General features: G+C 38.5%; 4 protein-coding genes across 7 annotated transcripts in view; 1 reads left to right on the forward strand and 3 right to left on the reverse strand.

Moving 5' to 3' along the window:
- Positions 1-1,638, forward strand: part of LOC110050714 (zinc finger CCCH-type with G patch domain-containing protein-like) — a 22,548-nt gene extending 20,910 nt beyond the window's left edge. The window contains exons 15-17 of the mRNA XM_089275111.1: positions 1-38; positions 1,226-1,308; positions 1,461-1,638. The exon at positions 1-38 is cut by the window's left edge and continues 78 nt beyond it. Of these exons, the coding sequence (XP_089131237.1) occupies positions 1-38; positions 1,226-1,308; positions 1,461-1,599 (260 nt within the window). The 3' untranslated portion in view covers positions 1,600-1,638. The remainder of the gene's footprint in view (positions 39-1,225; positions 1,309-1,460) is intronic.
- A 2,588-nt stretch (positions 1,639-4,226) lies between these two features.
- Positions 4,227-9,799, reverse strand: LOC110050744 (heterogeneous nuclear ribonucleoprotein 87F-like). 3 transcript variants are annotated; one of them, XM_020756682.2, is made up of 3 exons: positions 9,697-9,799; positions 9,071-9,224; positions 4,227-5,865 (listed from the first exon to the last, which is right to left on the reverse strand). In XM_020756682.2, the coding sequence occupies exon 3, from the start codon at positions 5,851-5,853 to the stop codon at positions 4,879-4,881; it is 975 nt and encodes a 324-aa protein (XP_020612341.1). In that variant the 5' UTR covers positions 5,854-5,865; positions 9,071-9,224; positions 9,697-9,799; the 3' UTR covers positions 4,227-4,878. The 3 variants fall into 3 exon arrangements, with proteins under 3 accessions (XP_020612341.1, XP_020612339.1, XP_020612338.1); XM_020756680.2 differs by having other exon boundaries at positions 9,008-9,224; XM_020756679.2 differs by lacking the exon at positions 9,071-9,224.
- Positions 9,800-12,484: 2,685 nt separating this feature from the next.
- LOC110050682 (heterogeneous nuclear ribonucleoproteins A1 homolog) lies at positions 12,485-18,994 on the reverse strand. Of its 2 annotated transcripts, none has more exons than XM_089275446.1 (2): positions 17,948-18,994; positions 12,485-14,282 (listed from the first exon to the last, which is right to left on the reverse strand). In XM_089275446.1, exon 1 carries the CDS (start codon positions 18,859-18,861, stop codon positions 17,956-17,958), a length of 906 nt encoding a protein of 301 aa, XP_089131572.1. In that variant the 5' UTR covers positions 18,862-18,994; the 3' UTR covers positions 12,485-14,282; positions 17,948-17,955. The 2 variants fall into 2 exon arrangements, with proteins under 2 accessions (XP_089131572.1, XP_020612261.1); XM_020756602.2 differs by lacking the exon at positions 12,485-14,282 and adding an exon at positions 17,102-17,592 and having other exon boundaries at positions 17,948-18,993.
- A 2,242-nt stretch (positions 18,995-21,236) lies between these two features.
- Positions 21,237-25,341, reverse strand: LOC110050683 (uncharacterized). Its single transcript, XM_089275447.1, has 3 exons — positions 22,557-25,341; positions 21,826-21,993; positions 21,237-21,617 (listed from the first exon to the last, which is right to left on the reverse strand). Exons 1-3 carry the CDS (start codon positions 22,559-22,561, stop codon positions 21,392-21,394), a joined length of 399 nt encoding a protein of 132 aa, XP_089131573.1. The 5' UTR covers positions 22,562-25,341; the 3' UTR covers positions 21,237-21,391.
- Positions 25,342-25,428: the final 87 nt, after the last annotated feature.

Raw genomic sequence — 25,428 nt, forward strand, 5'->3', positions numbered from 1 at the left:
AGAAAGGAGATGATAAAAATATAAACTGGAATTTACAGGTACATAGCAGCTTTACATAAACATAGCAAGCATATTGTTGAGCCAATATCTACCCTATTCAGTCGCAACGTTAGGGGGGGGGGGCAAAAATTGTTATCTTAGACCTCTAGGAGAGGGTGAGTAGCTAATTCTGGGAACAGGGAGCTCACTCATAAAAGTCCTGGAGATTGAGGTATCAAAAATCCAGGGCCAGGTTGTTCAAAGCCTGATTGAACTAACCCAGGATTAGCAATAATTTTATTTGTGTTGCATCTTTTTGGTGAAATTTCTTGTTTACATTGTTTGTCCTTTAGTTTTGAGTTTGACGAATCTCAAACTACACAAAACATAAGCAGTGAAAAACATTTTTATACAAGAAAAATGATTATTTTGGTTAACTTTTAAACCTAGTGGGTTAGCGTTAACTGGCTTTCAGCCCAGACTGTAATGTTGATTAGTGATGTGACAGTGCCAGCCAACAGCCATGGTCCAGAGGTTGACCCTTAAAGGGGGAAAAAAAAATGAAGGGTCAGGAGTATCCTTGGAAAATTACCTTGAAGGATCTTTTGGGAACTTGCAGGTATTGCATTGTGCTGATCAGCACTACATTTTCTTCACAACTCTGAACTGACCTCAAAATGAATTTATTTAACAATATTAAAGGTTCGATGTTGAGTAGGCTTAAAGTGAGCTTTCAGCTTTGAATGAGCTATGTCATGGTTTGGGCATCTTAATTCTTGAAAAGTTTAGCCTAAATTTTTCAAGTTCACTATTTGTGATCCGTGTTAATCTTCACCATCCCCATCCTTGTTCTTTCATGGCTTATTTCTATGGTGTTTCTCTATCTTAGTTTACTACTACTCTAAGTTTTCTTCAATTTAAAGGTAATTTTGTGTGTCGACAAAATAATTCAAAATATCGTGACTGAGCTTCTTTAAAGTGCCTATGAAGTAAAAAATAATTGCTGCTTATTTGAAAGGCTTTTCAAAGTAAAGAAGAATGGCATTGTCCTTTTTTGGAATATCTTTTTTTGTTTTAGAGATATTTACATTTTTGTATTATGCAAATGAGGAAGGTGATGACGTCATAGGCAGTTCTACTAAAACAGTAGTCAATCAAGAATATCTCTATGTATCGTTGCAACCCGGATAGAATATATCAAGGATGTATGCAGTTAACTGTGCTAGTAATGTTTTACCTTCCCCAGCTGTTCAAGACACAGGAGGAAATATCAGCTGTCAAGAAGCAGCTAAAGAAAGAGGAAATGGCTCTAGGCAGACATGAAGAAAAGTTAGTTATGACATTCCTAAAACTGAGAGTACATGAGTCCTCATATTATGACGATTTTGTTTGTTAATATTCTGGTCTGGATAACCCTGTGTAGGTTTTAATGACATAATGACTTAGAATAAAATTGATTGCTTTTGTATTTTTCTCTCTAGGGATGCCAAAGCAGCCTCACATTTTAGACAGAAAGTCACAGCCATCAAGGCACATTTATCACAGTTACACGAAAGAGAGAAAGACATACAACAGAAGCTACATCATAAAAAGAATCACAGAAAACTCACTGTATTTTAGCTAGAAAGTGAAGTGTACAATAAAAAGCATGGTTTAAAATTTGTTTTGAAGTCATCTATTGGATTTGGTAAGGCCATCCCCATTAAAATGTTGTTTCCTACCACTAGACTGACCCAAAGAATTTTGCGGTTCATTGTCTGTTAGCTTGATTTGTTGGTGTATTCAACCCCTCAGGTACCTCTGACATTGAAATATCAGACATCACAACAATCAGTTTAGAACCTCTTGTAGTGTTAGCGAGTGATATCAGCTCATGGCAACTGGCCAGACACGGGAAGAACTTGTATGTTTTCATATACTTTTTGTTAACTTATTCAGGCTTAATGTGCAAGACAACTTGACAGCGAACTCACTTGTGGGAAAAGTGGGTGAGGAACATATTGGTAAAGGCTTGGAGGGGATAAAAACCCATTGACCAGATGGGGAATGAGGGGCTTGGTGAACATGGCCTGGAGGGGGTGCCTCAGGTCCATACTGCAAAGGTGGACATAGAGACTAGTATCCTGGGCCAAACCAGTCCAGCAAAATCGATATGGTCCCTTCTCTGAAGGGGCTTCAGCACTGGGCCGAAGGGGGGCTGCAGCCAGCAATTCCCTGACCCTACTTCATTTATTATGTACAAACTAACATACAGTAAGGGACAACAAACATAAACTGGGAGGGAGAGATGAGTGCTGCTGTGATGAAACTTGCCACCTTCTGAGAATGTGAAAGTTGAGACTGCAGACTGCATTGATGACTGCAGCACAATGATGGCAGCCTGCCAAACAGGCTGACAGATTGGGGCACAGAGTGTCATTTATCAAAACAAAACACATAAAAGAAAGAATGGGAGATGCAAAGAGAGCTGATTCACAGGTTTGTTGCCACCCAGCAAAATAGAAAGAAAATCCCCTGACTGTAAAGCAATTTTCACTGCACTTGTAGGATGATTCCTCTGGCAATGAGTGAAGATAAGAGGTTGGTTTATAGATAATTTATAAAACATAGACATGCAAGGCGTGCAAGAGTTACTTTTTTCTTGTGAAGTCTTGGAAATAGGTGCATTCATGTCAAATTAACCAAATCATTATTAACAGTAAGTTACAGTAATGATTTGGTTAATTTGACAAGTTGTTTTGGTTGCGATGTACAGCAAGAGAGAAACTGGGAATTTATGATGTACACAAGATGTTACATCGCTAATGGTAAGATAGCTAAATAGTAAGTCATGAAATGTTTGACTGAACAAACTACAGTAATCTGACACGTCTCCAGATTAATGCAGTTACCATCTTATTTTTTTTCTTAGATTCGTTCTTTGATACAACCCACACTGTGATTTGTGTGACACCTGCACATGCATAACTCACTCACCGATCACATAGCCCTTCCAACCCCCAAGGAATTTTTGCTCAAAAATACTCAGAGACGTTTTCGCATTTTATACGAGTCGTAAATGTTCGCTTTTTACACAACACAAACACTACTTCACTGAAAATAGAAAGAAAGAGGAAAAAAACCTCTCTGACACATTGAAAGTTTGATTTAATTGAATTGCACTTTAACTTGGTGCCTTATGAAAAGCAAGCGTGTCAAATTATCCTTTAACTAAAAAATAAAAATATCTCATTATATTTGCATGCAACAAAAACAAAACAATCGTCACCTGCACTTACTATTGTAAATGTTAGAACTGTTTCAAATCTGAAGTCTCGTCTCCTCTAAAACACGTCCTAAGAACTAGAAGCGACGATTCCTGACCTCTAATTGAATTTACTCCTTGTGAAAAACAAAAGTATCAAGTTACCTTTGTAACTGAAAATAAAAATTTCTCGTTGCATTTGCATATTACTAACTCATGAACTGTTTCAAACCTCAAGGCTCATCTCATTTGTAACTAAAATCCTCAGCCTACCCACAGAAAATGTCAAAGTAAGCCCAATATATGAACACTTCCTTCTCTTTTATAGAAGAATAAATATGGCTGTTCTAAACTGTGTTGGGATCAAATCTTCTGACATGCCATCTACCTTTACAAGAAATTTGATTGGCTGTTTATAGTAGATCCAATCTAATTGGTGTGACATACATACATCTCTCACTCACTCACTGATCCATTGACACATCCATAACATACCCGATGCGCCAACTAAGAGGTAATTTTTTTACAAAAAGATAACTCAACAAAATAACCCAGTCCACAAAAAATTCTAACAAATAAAGGAACCTGAAGATAAAATTCCCTGACCTACTTCAAAATTCTCTCACTTTTCCCTAACTGTTTCAACCCTGTTCCTGTACCAGTATGCAAAACAACATCAGCAGGTTGAACAACCCTTCAGTATGAGGAAATGAGTAATAAACTTGTACAATGCAGGAATTAATGATGGAAAAGTGACCCAAGACTGAAAAACTATTTTTAAAAACCTCAAATAGCTGGTGCAAACCAGACATTTCAGGCTTAGCCCTTCTTCTGGATGTTTTAAGGGATGCAACCTATAGTCAGACTGTTACCCCACCACTCCCTTAAGAAAAACATCAAATTTAGATGGTTGACAACGGTTACTGGAGAAAATGGTAAACAGACTTTCTTTGATTTCAACAATCTATTAGACTGGCAATGAAAGAAAATTAAAATCATCAAATAAATGTTACTAGTGTTTATTTTATACAAAGGTTAAAAATGCAATAAATACAACTTCAAACGAGACAACACATCTTCATGAATATCAGAAAGAATTACATGTATACATGATGGAAATGTTTGTCCCAACTTCATGCTGACAATGTTCAATTGCAGTGTGAAATTAAAATGTTCCCTAAGCAGACACAATCTCTTTCTCCAGATGAATATGCATAATGCACTTCACTACAAAGATTGTTCAAATCTTGATATGAAAGGTCTGTCAAACTTGTCTACTCTAAGAATTAGAAAACTTGCATATTAGACAACTATAACAATTGATTTTCAATCAAACTGTATAACTCCTGAAAGAACATGCCCGAGAACAATGTTCTGCCATTATCTAACTACAGAATATCGATCAGTAACCCAAAAAACCTACAAAAAGTTCTAGTCATGTCCCTGATCTCGGCATAAAGTCATAGAATCAAGTTCGTTCAGATTGTAAAGTATCTTGCAATAAAAAAAAATATCACATGTACAAGTCTAATCTAATCCAGCACAGCAAGGTGATCATTGGATTTCAAGTCACTGTCCGGTCACTAAAACACACCTTCATTTAACTACAGGTCCAGTAACAAAATATGTCGCATGAATCAGTGTTCAAAAACTCTTCAGTAAGGATGATATCCACCACCACCGCCGCCACCACCAGCTCCACGCCCACGTCCACGCCTGTTTGGTCCATAGCCAGAGGCCTCAGACCTGTAATTCCCCATATCATAGCCTCCACCATATCCACCACTACCATAGCTACCACCACCATAACCACCACCACCACCATAGCTACTGCCACCATAACTGCCATAGCCATTGTAATCAAATCCACCACTACCACCATAACCATCGTACTCCCCGCCATAACCAGCATAACTGTAATCATAAGATTGAGAAAAACCACCATGGTTTGCACCATAACTGCCCCCTCGCGTACCTCTTCCTCTGTATTCACCACCGCCGCCACCTCTGGCACCTCTGGAACCTCCGCCACCTCTGGTACCTCCTCCACGAGCACCTCCACGACCACCAGCACCAGGCGCACCTAACTCCTCTGCTTTCTTCAGTTCAACACGCTTCGCTTTGATTGTGGCATTCCTGATGATAAATAGCTTGTCCACAACGTCTTCACTTTGGAATATTACAAATGCATAACCCTTGAATTTGTTGGTGTTTCTATCCCGCATAAGTTTAATTTGTTCTGGCTGATGGGAAGTGAAGATAGAGAGGACATTGGTGATGTCTTGTTCAGTGGCCTCCTCAGTCAGCCCTCCAATGAAAAGCTTCTTAGTAATGGCCTGGGCTAGGGGATTTGGATCATCTTTAGGGATTGCTCTCCTCATGAACACCGTCTGGCCATCAATGCTTTGCGGTTTGTCATCTAAGATGGTATCAATAGCTGCTTGGTCAGACAACGTCAAAAAGGCAAAGCCCCTTGAATTACCTTGATTGTCTTTTACAATTTTACATTCAGTAACCTCTCCATATTTTCCAAAGTGCTCCACCAAACGATCATTTGTTGTTTCAGGTTTCAGTTTAGAAATGTACAACTTCTTGAGATCGGGATTATCTTGCCAGTTTTCAGCAGCCATTTTCGGTCAACCCTACAAAAGCAAGCAAGAAAGGTCAATTGGTACAGACACAGCACATATCATGTCATCAAAATAAAATGTTAGAGAAAAATGACAAAAATGCTATGATAAGCAATATTGCCTGAAAATTTTAAACAAGACAAATGTCAACTACTTATTTTCTAAAGTCTCCTCAAAAGAAAGAAAATAAACCAGTGTCAAAAGAAATCTAAGGCAATGCACCAAGCAAGCCAGAGCAAAATCTTAATATTACTATCCATGCCCTGTGAAATAAAACTTTGGACTACAAAATTGGCAATAGACTTTTCTCAGTTTAGAGTAAACATATCTTAGTTTTAACTAGTGTCAAACAACATTGTTTATCCCAACTGGAACAAAATTTATTAGTCTTTATTCTTATGTTCAGGACCCCTTCACAGTTGAAAATGCATAACTAAAAGCTGGGATATCAAATGGTAAATCCTTGTGGCATGAGAACCACTGTTGACTGTAACTGCAGATTAATTTCAGGAAAACAACAAATCAAAACAATTTGTATCACCAGCAGGGATGGTCCCATATTTGCTCCCTTAGTGGGAAAGTCACTATCAATGTCATACATTCACTTAGTAATGACTGGCTGTCTTCCCTGTCCTGGTGTATATTCACCATGTATTTCAACTCTTTACAAATGTGACTCACATCCCTACACTTTGTTTGACTAATGAAGTCTATCACCCACTTTGCAGTTGGTTTGAACCATAAGATTCCATGGCAATAAAAATAGTTGGAAATGTTTTGCTTTACTCCTTTGAAGCCCATGAAGAAAATGTCTGTTGTCAAACTTTTCAGGAAAATGGTAACCCAAAATAGAATGTACAAAAAGATAAACTAAAAAGAAAAGATAAAAAACTCTACCAAAAGGAAACTCAAAAGAAATACACACAAGAACTTTGACAAAACTTTATTGAAACAGTTGAATTCCACCCCCGTTAACCTGGCCATCTTTAAACAAGGGAAACAATTGAATCGGTTTGGAAGAAGTCCAACAAACAAAAAAAACATTTTAAAGTTGAATCTCCTTTGGAAAAGTGTTATTCTACCAAATTAGTAAAGTCTTACTAACTAGACCGTAGTTTTCTGAGCTGCCATTTGTCAAACTCCAAATCACAAAAACTAGCTCACTTTGCAAGAAAATAATAAAATACTCTACCTTTTTTAATAGGCAAAAGGAAACTCAGAAACAGTTTTATTGCAAAAAAACCCTTCAAATCGATTCTCAACATCAACAAAGCTGGGTGTGATAGCTTTTAAAATGTGACATAATGCTACCAGCGCTCGAAATTAACTTTTTCGTTTGGGAGCCAGCTGGCGACTAATGGAAAAATTTTGGTCACCAACTTATTTTATATATAACTTACACAAGAACGCAATTCTATATGTTACTTTGCATGCAAGAAAAGTCACAATTGAAGAGCGAAAACAATTGGAAACAATATGAGTTACACTTAGTTTTAAAGCTACTGTTGTTCTCAGGTGATATGTCTCTGGTCCGAAGGTGATGGTTGTCTCCATGGTCATTTTAAATGAAGCGAACCATAAAACGTTTAAAGTCCATGGTTTTCATTGTGAGACAAACATGGGTCCTTGTGTATTTTCCCTTTGCTACTTCTTTGAAATGCTGTTCTTTACTTTTGACTTGCTTTCCTTGAAGGATTCAAAGTTTGGATTAACCTTTTGGCTGAATCTTCATTGCCCGCACATAAAAACTAGCGTAATTCCTTCAACTGATTGGTATCTGCCGCCATTTTTGCGGCAAATGAAAAGCACATGGTGTTGAAGTGCGCCTGCTATCCCAGTTTCGGAAGAAGCCGCTGAAACAATATGGCGCGCCGTGAACGCAGTATCGACTTGTTGAAATACATTCAATTTTTTCGATTATCTTGTATCTGATTGATTTCCCAATATAACAATTTTAAAACAAAAGTTGTGTCGTGGTTTTCTTCAGTTATCAAACAAAACGCGAGTCGCTAGCTGGCAACCAGTTCCAAAAATTTAGTCGCCAGTGCTCAATTTTGCCAGTGAGTCGCAATTTTGAGCCCTGGCTACTGGGTGCCCGACAGGCATTTTGGACGACCCCAATGTATATTGTTTTGAACTCACCGATTAAATAAAACTGTTTGCAACGTAAGAGGTAGTTGAAAAGCGAACATTACAGGCACTTCTTTTTCCTCCAGAGATTTGATTGAAGTGATTCATCGACATTTAAACTAGCTTTACAAGCAAACTTTGAAAAGGCAAGTTCACAAAATAGTCATACATAGCCATTACAAAGAGAGAATCAAAACTGATTTTATCAAGATTGATCTACAGACAAATTCCCCTGTGATGAAAGTTTTGAATTATGCTAATTTCTTCTCACATTGTTGACACAAGTAACTACACAGCTTGTAGCATTAAAAATCCACAAGTGTTGGTTTCAGGAATGTTCACTTTGTTCATTCTCAATACCATGCAAGGTGTGAAACATGTCACCAAACTAAGCACACACTTGTGAAGCAAACTAACATCTACTTTTCTTTTGATAACTGAATAACTTGGCATCACTTAACTCCAGGACTAACAGTAAAGACAAGTATCAACAGTTATCACTGGAAATAAGTACGGAAAAAATGTAAAATAAAGAATTTCACCAAAGCATGCATCTGGTGAAGAAAAGAAATACTTTGACAAACAAAATGTTGATCAAAGAAGGCGAAGAAAGCCGTGACATGGAAAACTGCACTCTTGGAAGGAAAGATTCTCTGCGTCTTTGACTGAAACCGATGGAAAACAAACCAAGTGGGAACTGGAGAAGGAAAACGAAATCTCAAAAGAAATCTTCGCGAACTTCTGTAGATCGACCGTTCTTGGTCTTGAAACTTGAAAGACTAGGAAAAGTTTAGAATGTGTTACACGAGACTTCGTGTTTTATCGAACGGCCTTTTGTGATTTACTGCGTCTACTCATCTGTCAGAAACCGTCAGGATGGAAACCTTTCTTGAAAATGGAGTACCTCGGAATTGGGTGGAAATTCGAAGTTAAGCATCCCCCGATAAACCTTCATAGATCAGAAACCTCGTGAGAAAATTCTTCTTGCCCTATCCAACTTCAATTAAGCCCACACCAAACATACATGTTTTTCGAGGACTCCAGCGCTTTACAGCCTTGTCGAGCTGTCATTTATATTAGTAGTTACCCAGCCTCTGGTCCGGCCTCGACCACTGAAGCTTCCAAGCGTCATCCAATTCCCTTGTCATCAGGAGACGCTGTATAGCCGCCATTCGACGTCATGACAGTTGTTCCCCTCCGAGTCTTCTCGACGACGGCAGAAGTCGCAATAATCGAGTTTTCTGCCAACACAACTGTCAGTTCAGTACGGGAATTTTCCTTAATTATAAATACTGGTAACGTTACGAAAACTTCATATGCTGCAAGAAAATCTTCAGAAGCACGCGGTTTTCAGTTGCACCGCATGAATAAAGAGCTCATTGTGAAAGCTTCGTTTCCGCGACACGTGGTCGCCAGAAGTTTACTCAAAAACTTTGTTAGCGATCTCAAACTTACCCAGATTCACTACCTTTCTTTCATAGAGTAAGAAAGATAACCTAAAGTAAGACTTCACGCCCCAATTCTGGGTAAGTGAACGATAAAAAACGACATATTTGTCGCCTAATCTCAAGCTTACGTTCAATGCCAATGGATGAAATATTCACGACAGCAAAATCTTCAACATTTACCGAGGAAAGTTCAAAAGTCTATCTTAACAAAGGCACAAAAACTCAAGAGGAAACATCTAGAAAGTATGGCTTATATGAAACTTACCTTATGAAGGAAAAAAAAGAAACTTTGAAGGCACTCGCAAGGTAAACCGCTCTGAACGCAAAGCGAACCACACGCAGAGAGACCGTGTTAGGTCACGTGGTTTAAATTCACTTGAGCCCGCAGTAACATTACATAAGAAGAGGCAAAGGTACTGGGTGGGGCGGGTAGGGCGGGGTGGGGGCGTGGGGCCTCATACGGGGCAAGGCGGGTATATGGGACGGATTATCGATCCCTGAAAATTTGAAAAATGCTGTACTATTTGGAACACTGCAACTGTCCGAAAGTTTGACAGACCGAGAATCCTTGACCAAGATAGACTACGAGTATAGTAGTCAATCTTTCGTCTTTGACCAAGAGCAAATTTCTTTCTTTCCTGCAATCCGTATATTATTAAAATTTACCGAAAGTCCCGCAACAATGTAACGGAAATTACTTGACATTCCGGCCTATTTTTCTTGAAGAATGTTCAGTTTATGGGTGGCATTAAAGAATTCAAAAGTTTTTGGCTAATTTGTGTATTTCTGGAAACCTACCCATATTTCCAAACCACTTGGTCCCAATTTAACTTGCAGATTATTTGGTCGAATGGTATAAAACTTGTGTCTCTCATTGTCAGAACAGTCAATCAGAAAATGATAAAATTTTGTCATAGGAAATATGGTTGAAAGGAAAGGGTGGGGATAATAACGCCATACAACTCTGGGCCTCACCATTATTCCATGTTATCTAACAAACAATTGTGGCATAAAATGGCAAAAATCTCTACAGTTGCTACAGACATCGGTGTCAAAAAAATCCCTCAGATAAAAAAAAAAATCTGACTAAACTGAAAAAGTCAGATATCATTTGTGGTGGCCTCTTCCACTCCCCACCCAACAACCATATTTTCTAGCCATTTATTGAGTTATTTTTTTGTAAAAAAAAACACCTCTTAGTCGGCGCGTCGGGTATATTATGGACGGGTCAATGGATGAGTGAGTGAGTGAGTGAGTGAGTGAGAGATGTATGTATGTCACACCAATCAGATTGGATCTACTATGAACAGCCAATCAAATTTCTTGTTGTAAAGGTAAATGGTTCGTGAGAAACACAAGGTATGTATAAACACAAGGACTTTGGTTATTGAAAAATAAAGAGTGACGTGTATGTTGCCGGTTTGTGATTTTTAGTCCGGTTTGGAGGGGAGTGTGACAGTTACATACGTACATTGGGTTGTTTTAGAGTGCATAATTTTCAGTGTAATGGTGGCTAGTTATGAACGAGATGAGTCTTGACTTTTGAAGCAGTTCATGAGTAGTAGGCAAATGGCACGAGTTATTTTTATTTTTAATTACAAAGGGTAACTTGATACTTTTGTTTTCACGAAGCGTCGGTTCTAATTCTTAGGACATGTTTTAGAGACGAGACTATTTAGATTTGAAGCAGTTCTAACGTTTACAATAGTAAGTGCACGTAACGATTGTTTTGTTCTTATTGCATGCAAATATAACGAGATATTTTTATTTTTTAGTTACAATGGGTAATTTGGCAGTAGTGAATTCAATTAGAGCTGACGAATCGTCGCAACTTGTTCCCACGAGATGTTTGCTATTTTTAGTTACAAATGGTAACTCGACACTTTTGTTTTCCATATGTATGGGAGTAAATTCAATTAGAGCTTACAAGTTATCGGCTATTGTTCAGCAGTCCCCCCCTCCCCTGGGGGAAGGGCTACGTGATTGGTGAGTGAGGGAGTTATGCATGTGCGCGTGTCAGACCAATCACAGTGTGGGTTGTATCAAAGAACGAATCAAATTGACTGTTAGAAAATAAGATGGTATCTACATTAATCTGGAGACGTGTCAGATTACTGTAGTTTGTTCAGTCAAACATTTTATGGCTTACTATTCAGTTATCTTACCATTACCGATGTAACATCGTATGTACATCATAAACTCCCAGTTTCTCTCTTGCTGTACATCGCAACCAAAAAAACTTGTCAAATCAACCAAATCAGTACTGTAAACAGTTCCATGAATGCTCCCATCTCCGAGACTTATAGTTCACAAAAATATAACTCTTGCACGCCTTGCGTGCCTATGTTTGTCACAGGTCTACAGCAAAATTTCAGTTTTGCCGTTTACTAAAGAAACTGTTTATAATTTAAAAATTTCCAGACTTTCCCTCAAAACATCAATTTTCCCTGGCTCAAAATAAAATGCTTTGACTTTCCCTGACCTTGAGCGCTCTTCCACAACTTCGTTCCCAGAGTCCTGACGTTTTTTTTCCCTTGACCATTTCCTTGCATATGGCAACCATGAATAAGGATTGTGAGGCACCCCTTCGACATTTGAAAATGAAAATGATTTATCCAATGGTGAATAGACAGGATGAACCTTTCGCATGACAGATCTTTTAGGAGGACACTGGCACTAGGTCCTAGGGCCAGATCGTACAGGGAGAATGACCTGACCCTACCAACAGATCAAGTCAAGTGCAGCAAGATCTTTAAGACGGTGGCAGTCCATGTTTGGTCCCGAGTAAGCTAGTTTAATAAGAGATTTAATACACGATGTCTTGACTGGAAAGGATGTGTGGAGACTTAAACAAGTCCCAGATACTTTGAAACCATTCTTATAGGCTGATTTTAGTTACTCAAGCCCTCTCAACTGCCATTGTGTGTTGTATAGCAATTGTGCCTCAGAAAATCCCCCTTGAGGAAGTGGTAATAAAGTATGTATTGTCTGCGGTGTCCTACCCATGTAAACAAATTTATCTCACACAGCACTCAAATAGACCAGACAAAGGATTCTTTGCACTAAATTTTAATTATCAATTTCAAACTTTATCTGATGAAATATGTTAATGAAAAATGAAGTGACAAACCAACGCTCCTAATGGACAGATATCTTCCATTTCTCCATGAATGATCTGTAAAGGAATCTTGAAATGCAGTTATCATGACAAACTGAAGTTCCAAGAATTCACAAGGGCTGTCAGACAAGTGGGTCATTTCCTTTATTGGGAAACCCATCTCATCATTTCCCCACCCCGTCTCATCATAACAGAGAAACAGGCCTCAAATGAACTAAGGTATTAGCAAGTTGATGCGACACTTAGCTATCAACTTGAAGTTCATAAAGGTAATTATTTCAGGGCTGTCGTCAAGGGCCGTAAGCTGTAACACCTGTTACGGCTGAGTATGCCTGATTTTCCCTTGATGCTACGGGTGAAATTGCCTGTTGTTGATAGAATCCACCCAAAAAGTAACAAGTTTGCTACAAGGTGTGGAGAACAAGGCTACAACTGTGACTCAAAACTTAATGACTAAAGCCTCAGTATTAACACTCAAAATGTCAGCTTCTCCAACATGCCATGGTTGTTAATCTGCTTGAAGACACTGTTAAATAGCAGAGATGTTCTGCACCACAGTTTAATAAATATGGCACAAGGTGCATACGTACTTACCAGTAGGTGGATCCTTAGAATGACTGCACTACAACAATCAGGGGGGGAAATTTAATTCTCCCTTCTCAGTCCAGAACCTAACTTACAAGACCACAGCATGCAGCAGTGCCTACTCTAGCCTGTTCCAAGCTCTCGGTCAGTTCGGACAATCGAAAAAGCAACTGGGTGATGAGTGGGGTCTGGTTGAGCAAGACCCCACTTGTTTTCCACTTTTTCTCTACCAGACCACACTTGTCGCCCAGCCACTTTTTGGATTGTCCCCACTGAACAAGAGCCTGGAACAGGCTATATCTACCCCTAAATCTGTAGAAATTGTATCTAATTTTACATTTTAATTTAAGTCAGCTTAAAGCAAAGTCCATGGTTTAAATTTTAAAAGTTTAAATTTTAAAAGTGATTTTCCATTTTTATAATACTTCCATTTTGTATTAGTACTTGGATTTGATTGATTGATTTTTAATTTTTTACTCTATTTTACCTTAGTTACTGAGGATCACTGAAAACCATGCAATGTGATGGGAGTTTCCTACATATAGATTTATTATTATTATTATTATTATTATTATTATTATTATTATTATTATTATTATTATTATTATTATGGTTAAATTTCTCTTCCCAGGTATTTAGGGTGCTTATGATGACTATATCCACAACCCTGGGATCACAGAAACAATGACTGAGGCAAGTGCCTGACCGTTTGCCACCCCATACTGGCTATGGCCCTGATCTTACCTTTACCTTTTAGCAATTACCTTAGCTTTTAAAATCTTAATCCTTAATAGCTCTAATTTGCTTTTAATTAGGATTTCAATTAATTATTAATTTGCTTTTTTTTGGTATACTTGAATTTTCAACTGTAAATGTTTTTATACTTAGCTATTGTGGCAATAAATTTTGACCTTCAGGTCAATTTGTCTGACAAAATTATTCCTGGTCATTGCAACTGATAATGTCAGAGCGCAGTGGTGTATAGTGTGCTGGAAGAAAACACGTACACAGTAGGTAGATGATAGATAACCCTGGGATCAATATCATTGGCCAAGGTTAATGGCTAATACCATCTGCAGTTATGTGGCAGGTATGCTGGCCGCATATGAGAACCAGGCTCACTTGTCTCCACCCTTATAGACAGTACTCTGCAGAAAATATATACAAGCAGGTAAAGTAAAAAAAAAATGTTTTCTGCTAAAAAAGTAACAGAAGAATTAAACAGTCATACAGCTATACACAGAAGTCTGTATACAAGCCAACTGGCCCATTGGGCCACTGCTTATTCTGGTTTCAGAAGCATGAGGTGACAAGGAATATTTCTACCCTCCCCCCTCCCCCAGATGGGAAGCGAGTAATCACAGGGCTACCCACCAGCATTAAGTTTGCCAGTACACACTTATATGCCTGGCATGAGCAGAGGGGCATGGTGAGAGTAAAGTATCTTGCCCAAGAACACAACACAATAACCCCTGGCCAGGGTTCAAACCTGGACTGTTCAATCCAGAGGAGAGTGCTCCAACCATGAGGCCACTGTACCTCCCGTACAGCCATACATACCCCTACAAAATCTTGGTTCAACTCCCATTTTGTAATGAACTCTTCAAAAAGGGAAGTTAATGCTTACACTCCAACACTTGCAAGCTGCAGAAGAGCATGTTTTGCAATTCACATCTATATTTTATAAACCTGACAGACTGAATTACCTAAGCTAGTAAATTACATTAAAAACAAAATAAATACTTATTTTCATTTGTAGCTCAAGTGAGGGTGTTTGTATACTGGCAGCTAGGTACATAGTTGGGATGGAGCATTTTCAATGTTTTTTGTTCGTGATAACTATACAGCACAATTGCCATTGTACCTCTAAACCAAATTTAGCATGCTCCAGTTGATATAAATAAACTATGAAGTTTGAAGTGATGTCTTCTCTTATACAATAATTTGACACCCATTTAATAGATGCCTGTTTCACCAGTTAACTCTGACACCAGAAGTCTCATATTGGCTTAGTGCCACTGTGATATCATCAGTAGTGACAACTTGTTGCTCAGAAAAGGACTTAAGTGTTCATAAACCTTTTGAAGTGAAAGAAGGACTTTGATTCTACATGATTGTCTGAACTTTAAATGAATTTATAGTGTACCCTAATTTGACAGATTGCCAAGACTGCTAAGACATCTTGCAAAAATAAACTGTGACAGGGATTTCTTTTTCTTTTTTTGCAATAGATTTCCTGCTATGGCGTTTGACGTTACAAACTTTCAACGGCAACTTTTTGATAACCAAATTTGACAGAGCAACAATACAGTAAAGTAAACCAACTATGATTTTGTGGATTAACCCCTTGTGACTGTCAAAATACCGTTGGTTTGTTTATGCAGCCAAATTTGATACCTGATAAATTCACTGGAAACAATATCAGTGGTTTTGGGTTTCTAGGCCACTGTTTTCTTACAACTAGATAGTGGTACCTATACCTGGAATGATACAATTTTTTTTTACCAGATAGTGCATTATTTCTTTTAGCTTTACACTGATATATAGTTTGTAGTGGTTTACTTTAAAACAGTATATTGACAATTGTTTGGCTAAGGACATCTGCAAAGGTGTATGGTAACATCAAGGGTGCAAAATTGGGTTGCCCACATCACAGGAACTTCCTAAAACGAAATATCTTGTTAAACCCAGAATTCTCAAGAGAAGTCCCAAAACTTTTGTGATTTTCTGGTTCCATACCATCATCTTCTCACAAATCCAATCCTTGAAAGATATAGCAACCTGTGACAGGCAAGTATCAGTTCTTTGTGATGTATTGTTTTGTTCCAGAAAATATCCATACCCCATTACAGAGAGAATTGGAAATTCTGGAGGGGTGGGGGATCAAAGACCCAATTCAAGAGGGTGGGAGGGGGTGGGGGTGGAATGGTTGATTTAGGTTCCAGATGTCCTTTGATTCAATACAGATTCAAGCATCAATCTACCCGTTCAAAACTTCTTCCTTACCTACTAAGTAGATCATCTTTTACATAAAAATTGAATTACGTTATATCTATACTTAAGTACATTTTCTTTCTTCCAAAAGCAATTTGGAAGCTAACATGTACAAAGAGCGTGCTTCATGGACACTGGACAATCACATGGACATGGCCGCCATTACTTGTTACCAGTCTACCTGAAGACACTTTTCAGACTGAAAAGCACTCTGATGACTAGCTTAGTTTGTCTTTGAAGCTGTCAATTGGCAGTCGATTTCTTTCGTGAAAATTACTTTCATTATAATGGTAGAAATGTTACAATTTCAGAAACTTGAGAATTTCTTATTCTAGTTTATCTCTGCCCACTTTTATATAACTTTGCTGTAAAAATTGAGCTGTAAAAATTGGCTTTCTTTGCGTGTGTTAGCGATCATGTGCTTTTGTTTAAGTATGGTGTCACTTTCATCCACGCAAGGTTAACTCGACTAATGTTTAAATAAATTGCTATATGTTTTCTTTGTGCATATAATGTATCTTAGTGCACAGAATAAACAGCAGTTACATGGAATGTAGACGGCCTAGTGTTTGGAGTATTCACTTAAACTCAAACAGACTATCTTGCCAAAATGAATTTTTCTGGAGGGTATGAGGGTGTGCATAATACTCATGGAAATTTCAGCAAGTTGGGGGTGGGGGTTATTTTTGTGTTCAGAAATGGAAATTCCCAGGCGGTGGGGGGTCTTGGTCCCCCCATGGTGGGGGTATGGATATTTTCTGGAACGACACATTGTGATAAAAAAGTACCTTTACTCTAGGTTGCATTCAAATATTCAGACTGATCAATTGCATTTAACCCTACCAGTCACAAGATCAACAGGGAAAATCTCATTTTCAGGGGATATAATTTCTTCCCCTCCAGATGCATGAAATAGCTTCTACAATATGTGAAAACATGTAGTTACTTTGGAAAATAACTAACAACCTCAACCTCCAATAAGATCAAGCATTTTATTCTTAACCCAAACAGCATCAATAATGGTCATGTTGTGCATACATTGCAATAAAAAATAAAAGTGGAAGAGTGATAAACTACACTCCTCAATAGACTACAACAATTGCCACCTTCGCCATGTCTATTTCAAATACAGCCACATGCCTATGATGCATGTTCCAGTCACTGAGTCTGTATGTGAAATAGAACTATGGTCATAGAAAATCACAAAGAAAGATAGCAAGAAAATTTCTGCTGTTGCAGTCAACTAGAAGGAGTAGTTATAGAAGTGTTTCCTGTTAAAATGCCGTGACTTGTTCTAGTCCTGGTCTATAAAGATGTCTGCAATTCTGGAGTAGGCTATACTGCATCTTATCTGGTTGATTCACTGTAACTGCAACACTGTGATTCTTCTGTACCCTAAGTCCTTGGTGCCTTAGTGTAACTAATGTCTGGCTATGTCGACTTAGACTTCAAATGCAACGAAACCTAGGTATCAAAACAGAATAGGCTTAGACTCCTTAGAAAAAATAACAGTTAGACTTGTACTTACCCTTACAGAATAATTTAAATTCTTAGTTAGGTACCACTATTACTATTTTAAGGCAGTTAATTAAAAATTGGATCACTGGCAACAAAGAATGGAGTTTAGGTGCAATGCCAATGACAAATAATTGTTTTAAGGAACTGTGATTGAGATTTAGTTTCCTTTTTATTGCAGAAGTACAAAAAATGTAAGAATGAAACTGGGGAGCAAAGACCAGAGAATTGAATCAACATTTATTGAGCATGTGGGGAGGTTATCACAACCAAGACTTAGGAGATGATATGATATCTTCCTCACCTGTTCTTCTAATATGGCTTATAGCGTCCTCCTCCTCGTCCTCCTCCACCACCTTGACCATAACCGCCTTGCGGGCCATAACTTGATGGTCCTTGTTGGTAGGCACCCATACCCATGCCGCCATAACCATCATAACCTCCACCGCCATAGGGACCGTAATTATAGCCATAATCACCACCATGATAACCATAAGATTCATTATAGCCGCCATGGTAATTGCCATACCCACCGCCTCCAAAATCACCCCCGCCACCACGACCGCGACTACCTCCAAACGACCCACGACCACCTCCGCGTCCACCGCGTCCCCCCGAGCCACCTTTGTCCTTGTCCTTGGGCTCGGCTTTCTTGATTTCCACTACCTTCCCACTGATGTTGACTTTTTTGATGCAGCAAAGTTCATCAACAATGTCCTCGTCCTCGAATTCGACAAAGCAAAAACCGCGATGCCTGGTTGAAGGAGTGCCATCATCGTTTTTCTTCATGATCAAGTCAACGTTGGTTGGAAGAGTGCCGCGAATCTCGCCAGCAAGAGCTTGCTTGATATCTTCGGCGGTTGCTTCATCTGCTAAGCCACCAATGAAGATTTTCTTTGTTTTGAGATGCGCTGTTGAGCTCGAATCATCTCTCGGGATGGCTCGTTTTACTTCAACTTCTTTCCCGTCAATGAAATGGGGTCCCTTTTCCTTCTTGTCTTTTAATACCGCAAGAATGTCGTCTTGTTTACTGAACGTGACATAACCGAATCCTCTGGACGTTTTCGTGTTACCATCGCGGATTACAACACAGTCTGATAACTCACCGTACGCCAGAAAGTACTCCTTTAAAGTTTCATCCGGAGTATCTTTCTTCAAGCCACCAACAAAGAGCTTCTTCAGACGTTCTTCATTATCCTTATCCGATGGGGCGGCCATGGTTCAAATGTTTCTAAACGGAAAGCGTTTTCGTCCAATTCCTCGACGATAAATTTGTCCTCCTCAAGCAGTGAATGCGTTCAAGAACCGCGTGCTTTTTCATGCGCATGCTACAAATGCAATCCCATGAACACCTGGTAGGGTAGTACTTTGTGTAACACTTCTTTGTTATACCTTGTACCCAGTCCTCTTGTAACCTTCCTACTGTGATACCTTGACATATTTCTACCAGGAGTGTAGCCAGCCTTTAAGCCATAATTAAGCATAATTTCTGTAAATAATTTTTTTAGTAGCCGAAAGGCCATATTTTCTTTTTCTTACTCTTCAGTAGTGAATCACCACTCCTGTATCAATGTTTTATTTTGAAAACCAAAATACTGACTTTCAATCTTATACATGAAAAAATGCTGAAAGGTTATTGACGAAGCAGAACTTTGAAATAGTTTTGCACAAGAAAATTTGGTCGACTGTCGTTGTTTTTTTTCTGGACATTGTCAAAATTTGATATATGACTTAAATGGAAAAAATGGCTGGCTACGCCCCTGGCTACCTTAGCTTACTACCTTGATACTTAGTTACCCTCCCTGGTGATTCCCTGGTACCATCTGGTAGTCTGGAGAGAGCTGGGAACGAATCGATCCCCCAGAAGCGATAGGGTCCTGAAGGGTATGGTTTTCAGGCATTCTCAACCCCAGAGCTCTTCTCTTTTGCGCCCAGGTCAAGAAAGCGAGGGGTCTGAGGTCAAGAATGGGTTTTCAGGCAGTTTAGTCTAGAAATCAGGCAGTTACCGGGAAAGTAGCCAGTGTATAAAGAGTAAATAATTTAGTCTAGATACTATAAGGTTCTTTACCTGGGGTTCTGAAATTGAAACTTGAAAATTATTCTGTAAAATATTGATGCCTAGTCTAGAATAAGGTTGCAAAATAAAGCTGATCATGGTCTAGTATGGGGCAAGGGTTTCAGTATCTCAGCAGCACACACCCAACCAAAGATTTACAGAGTACCCTCCTGGGTATGTAGCTATCATATTTGCATAATTGGTGCAACACCAACCTGATACCCCTTACTTTACCAATGAGGTAAATAGTAGCTTAAGATTCAAGTCTTAATGTGGACAACTGGCAGGTGAAAATGATTTTGAGAGGCAGGTTGCTAGGTATTTTGTTCCCCAGGGGGAGCCACCATGCAATGTGAAAGGCCAGGCACAGGGCCACACCACCACAATCTGGCTGTATTAATGGGTCTTTAAACAAGAAAATGACTGATCAAGCTTTTGTTTGGGAAAGAATAAAGTGGCTGTAAGGCAGGGTTCCTCTTAGCCTGAAATGTCAGTTATCTCCTGCTCCTGCTCCCACCTTCAACATTACCTCCAGGGACAATGCTGAGGGCTAGAGATGACTGACATATCAGGATAGGTTCCACTGTAATTACTGAACTTTTCTTATATGCATACTTACTGGATCATGTGTACTAAAAGCATCTGCAGTCGAGTGTCAATCAATACCCTTGTTCGACACTCCATCGAGATTGACACTAGATCAACACTCAATTGACAGTTTATCAATAGTTGGCAATGTCAACCGACTCATATGTATCGATCAACACTCCATGGTGTGTCTGTGAATATTAGGTGACTCTCAATGGAGATGTTGATTGAGTGTTGACTGAGACTGAGTATTGATGGGGATGTCAATTGAGTGTCCATAATGGGTATCAATCGACACTTGACCATAAATACCTTGGCAACGTATTGACGGTTTGACCATCCTTCACAGTAAGTTTTAATGCATTCATTGTCCACCAAATCATTGTGGGTGTAATAATGGGATTAGCTCTACTTTTAAATCCTTCAGATGAAAATAGATAAAATCTATGTGATAACCTTCAGATGGCAGAAGTTATCGTTATTACATTATCTCTAAAATAACCTATCATTTCATTTGGACAACTAGGAACACGCATTCTATAGATATGCTCATGATGGATAGCTAATTTTACATGCCTGTCATTCTTAACATGCCAGTCATGTTGGAAACATGTATATTGTTTCCATATATTAGAAACAGTTGCGAAGTGGAAGATCGGCCTTTCTGTGTCTTTTAAGGCTATTGTTGCAATTTTGTCGCTGCAGTTTATGTCCTTTGAGGTTAGGGTTAGGGTTTGGGCCACTGGTTTCGTTTTCTCCCTCAACTTTTTTTTCCTCCTTTTTTTGGGGGAGAGGGGGGGGGGGGGGCGGGTGGTACATTTCAATTTGCAAGGTCATGACACTATCAGTGCTACCTTTGAAGGCTTCGGTACCGTTTAATTCATTTGATGCAGCTCGCTTGACAGATATGTTTTCAACAGATACACTCATCAATGAACACATTTAAAAATGCAGTTTAAATCATGTTTAATTACATCAACAGCTTTTACATTTAGTGAAATCTCACACTGTGATACTATGAACAGCCGTATTAGAATTAATATTATGGCTGATTACACTATCTTTTGTTTTGAAGTAAACACCAAAAAAGTCAGTTACAGTTTTTCAGAAACTTAAATACATCTCTACTCTTCCGAATGTTTGTGATCTTGTTGATCCCAGAAAGCAGATTGCTGGCAGCAGTTCCAGCTCCACCCAGTCTTCAAGCAAACCCCAAAATCCCTTCTTTGCTGCTGCATTTGAAGCTATTGGCCCATGCCAGAAGGGGCATTTACCCCATACATAACATACTTTCATTGGGAATTCATTCTCATTCAGTTCTTCCAAACTCCTACAAAGCAACATATCAAATGACCCTATGTTAATTCTTCGCTACTTACTGTTTTTTTTTTTTATTTCGGTGAGCTTTTGGGGGTTGCTTGTGATCTCATTCATTCATACATTGACCTTTCTAATCTACAAGCATTAATGTGCAACCTTTATAGTACGATAAAAGAATACATTTCTTCTTTTCTTTCACTTTTTTGTTTTGTATTTACCGAAATCTTGTATTCAAGGCTCTACAATGTGGACATGTTGGTACTCTGTTTTTGCTTTGCTTTTCCGCTACCCACTTCATCAGGCATTTTTGATGAAGTTTTCTCAGGCAATATTTCAGTTCCAGAAGGGCTTTAGGGGGCACATGATCAGTGCAGATGGAGCATATCCTGTAAAAATAAAAAACTCCAGTGACATGGTTATGCTCAATCCCTTATGTAAACAGTAGAGTAGAGTAGAGTAGAGTAGAGTAGAGTAGAGTAGAGTAGAGTAGAGTAGAGTAGAGTAGAGTAGAGTAGAGTAGAGTAGAGTAGAGTAGAGTAGAGTAGAGTAGAGTAGAGTAGAGTAGAGTAGAGTAGAGTAGAGTAGAGTAGAGTAGAGTAGAGTAGAGTAGAGTAGAGTAGAGTAGAGTAGAGTAGAGTAGAGTAGAGTAGAGTAGAGTAGAGTAGAGTAGAGTAGAGTAGAGTAGAGTAGAGTAGAGTAGAGTAGAGTAGAGTAGTTACTGGCTATATTTCTTAAATTGGACATTACATAGAGGCTGTAGAGGCAGAACAGGCAGAAAAACATTACTGAAAATTTCCAGCATATTTTGGGACACATTTGATTTACACATTCGGTTGTTTTGAACACAAACAAGCGATAATAATAATAATAATAATAATAATAATAATAATAATAATAATAATAATAATAATAATAATAATAATAATAATAATAATGAAAACTCTCTTACAGCATACTATGGATGCAGTTGTCCTTGTTTCACAAGTTACTGGCCAGTCTGAAAACTGGAGACACTTGAGTTGCACAAATGGCATGACTTTCCACTTGCAACATGGTGGCACACTTTAACCTCATGTGCATTCATCCCAGAGCACCACTGAAGAAAGAAAAATAGCCACTTCTAACACAAAGTTCTAACAAGAAATTACAAGTTAAAGGAAGTCTCATCCTTCAATCTTGTTTGAAATGAATAAAGCAACTTATGTTTAGTGTACTCAATATTGTGTTGTCACTTAAATTAGTCCCCAGCCAGGAAAACAAACTCTCTTGAAACAGAAAGGCACTGAGTATCCTTGCAAAGGGAACACGCCCGACAGCACATTTCCAAACATTGAGAACAGAGTTGAACATAGGGCACAGGGGAGTGTTTATAACAAACTTCGAGGAGTTTGGAAATTCGATCAAACACCATCTCAAGTGTTCGATATGTCTTGCCAATGAAAACTAAAACTAAAGAGAAAACAGAGAAACTCGATGAATTATTAACAAAAAAGTGAGAAGGAAAATTTCCCAAGCTACTAAATTGCTACTGCAATTGCAGAGAACCACACAATCCCATAATTATCGGTGGTACAAAAGCCATTTTATAAATTGCATTGCTTTAGTATGTGCCATCTTAACAAGGATTTAATTACTTTTTTGGTCTACTCTGTACTAAATTTTGATGAAGTGCCTAAATCACTCATACACAAAATGAACCAGAATGTCCACACATTAATAGCAAAGGAACGAAAGGGAAAAAGATAAAAGCTGGTGATAAAAGTGGAAAAGAGTGGAATATTACATTAAAAATTACACAATTAATTGGCCTGGATAAAATGGTATTCAAAGTAGCCTGCAATCACGTGAGTTTTCCACTCTATTTGCTGTTTTAATATGGGTTGTTTGAAAAACTAGTCCTGATAAAATTCCCTGGTGAAATCACTCCTGCCCACTAATAGACAGTAAACATTACTTGCCACATGTAGGTTTCTGGGAGGTGGAAGTTTTGAAGCAAACTCATATTCTGCCTTTCATAACTGGACATTTACAAAGAAATGGCCTTGTACTTAGTTCTGCAGCGTTCAACAATAATCCACAACAGCAGACAGATGTTTTGGAAGAAAAAAAAAAAAAAGACCTATTATTCAATTCCCCAAGTGATTTCATTCCAGACCTAGGGATTTCATCAAGTTTCGAGTCAAATGTTGCCTAGGTCCTCATACCTGAAGCAAACTTATTGCTTTTTGTGCAAATTACACCAACAATGACCAATAATTTATCCCTTAACTTCAAGGGCCAATCAGCCATAGTCAGCTGTAATAGGTTACGACCCTTAATCACAGTCCGGCACACCAGAAGGGATTTTGTACACGATTTTATACCATGCCATAGAAAATACAGCAAATCAGAATACAGGAAAGCCGTCGTAAGGTTGAACCCTGCTATTTCAAACTCTTAGGGGAAATGAGAAATAGTTTGAAATAATGAGAGTCTAAAATAGCCAGTAGTAAATTACTGAAGGACAAATCCAAGGGAAATAGGAAGTGGTTTCAAGTTTGAAATAACGGGGAATTCGAAATAACCAAGTTTGAATTAGGGGGGTCCAACTGTATATTTGATGGTGTTACACCCAACCTTCCCATTGTGTGCCAAGCGAATGTTGCATTGATCGTGTTGGCCACTGTATTTTTTATGGCATGGTATAAAGAAGTTATGCAAAGCTCTCTCGTGGTATACCAGGGAATATTCCACTTGTCACTTGTATTTTCTTGGTATACACTCACCTACAGGCTTGTGTGTATAATGAGAAAATACAAGTGACTTGTGGGATACTCCATGTTATATAACTCAAAAGTGAGGCATAACTAGCATGCATCTGGCCCTGTCTTTCCCTGCACCCAGATCAGAGAAAGTATGATGACCTTGTTCCCAGGGTCTCTCTTTTTCCCAAGAGTGCAAAAAATTCTACCTGCTTCATGCAGGATGTTCTTAAAGCAACTAGGAAAACAGACTCAGAAACAGCTGGCATATCAAATACTGGTGGCTGAATTTTTAGGCAATTCTACTGTAATTGCTTTGTGTCCTGTTGGCAGGCAACAAAATTTGCTTGTCACTTTTGCTTGGAAATCAAATTTGATGAACAAACAAGATTGCCTGGCTAGTTTTAATTTTTATGATGCAAAACGCACGATCATTTCATGGAAAGTTGCACTATATAAATTTTCAATATTATTGTTACACAAAACCAACAATATGGGCTTGGTTATTGGTTTGAAGCATGCTGAATGGGCTTGATTACCACTGCTCTGCCGAGCCCCATAGAGTAGTAAAAAGACATGAAAACAAGTCCATGGTAAAAAGGCACACCCTATTTGCATGTCTTCACACTGTTGACGAATTGTTATCAGAATGTGCCCCTAGACTATGGTTTTTGTATTTTACTAACCTGCAGCTTGACAAAGTGCAGTACAACACGAGTTTTAAAAACTTGTGTGCAATGAATGTTACTCTTATCCCACTTCATTACGTAAAAATATTGTTGAGATCCCAGTAACCCCTAGGTTGACCTGCCGCAAGTCTAAGTGACCCCAAATGTTTCAACCAGCCTTCAATGGTATGAAACAGCCATGTTAAATTATTCAAATTTTCTGACTTTTCTTCAAAATGTCAATTTTTCCTGACACAAAATAAAAATTCCCTGACTTGTCCCTGACCTTGAAGAATTTTTCCCCTGACCTGTGGCAAACCTGTTTTGGCTTTGATTATCTCCCAATACCTTCAGAGACTTCCAGTAATTTCTAGGGGGATATATCTTCAGTGGCCTTGTTTGATTGATGTTA

This window comes from Orbicella faveolata, unplaced genomic scaffold (genome assembly GCF_042242905.1).
Source record: "Orbicella faveolata isolate gen_17 unplaced genomic scaffold, um_ofav_v1 contig_36, whole genome shotgun sequence".
Lineage (NCBI taxonomy): Eukaryota > Metazoa > Cnidaria > Anthozoa > Scleractinia > Merulinidae > Orbicella > Orbicella faveolata.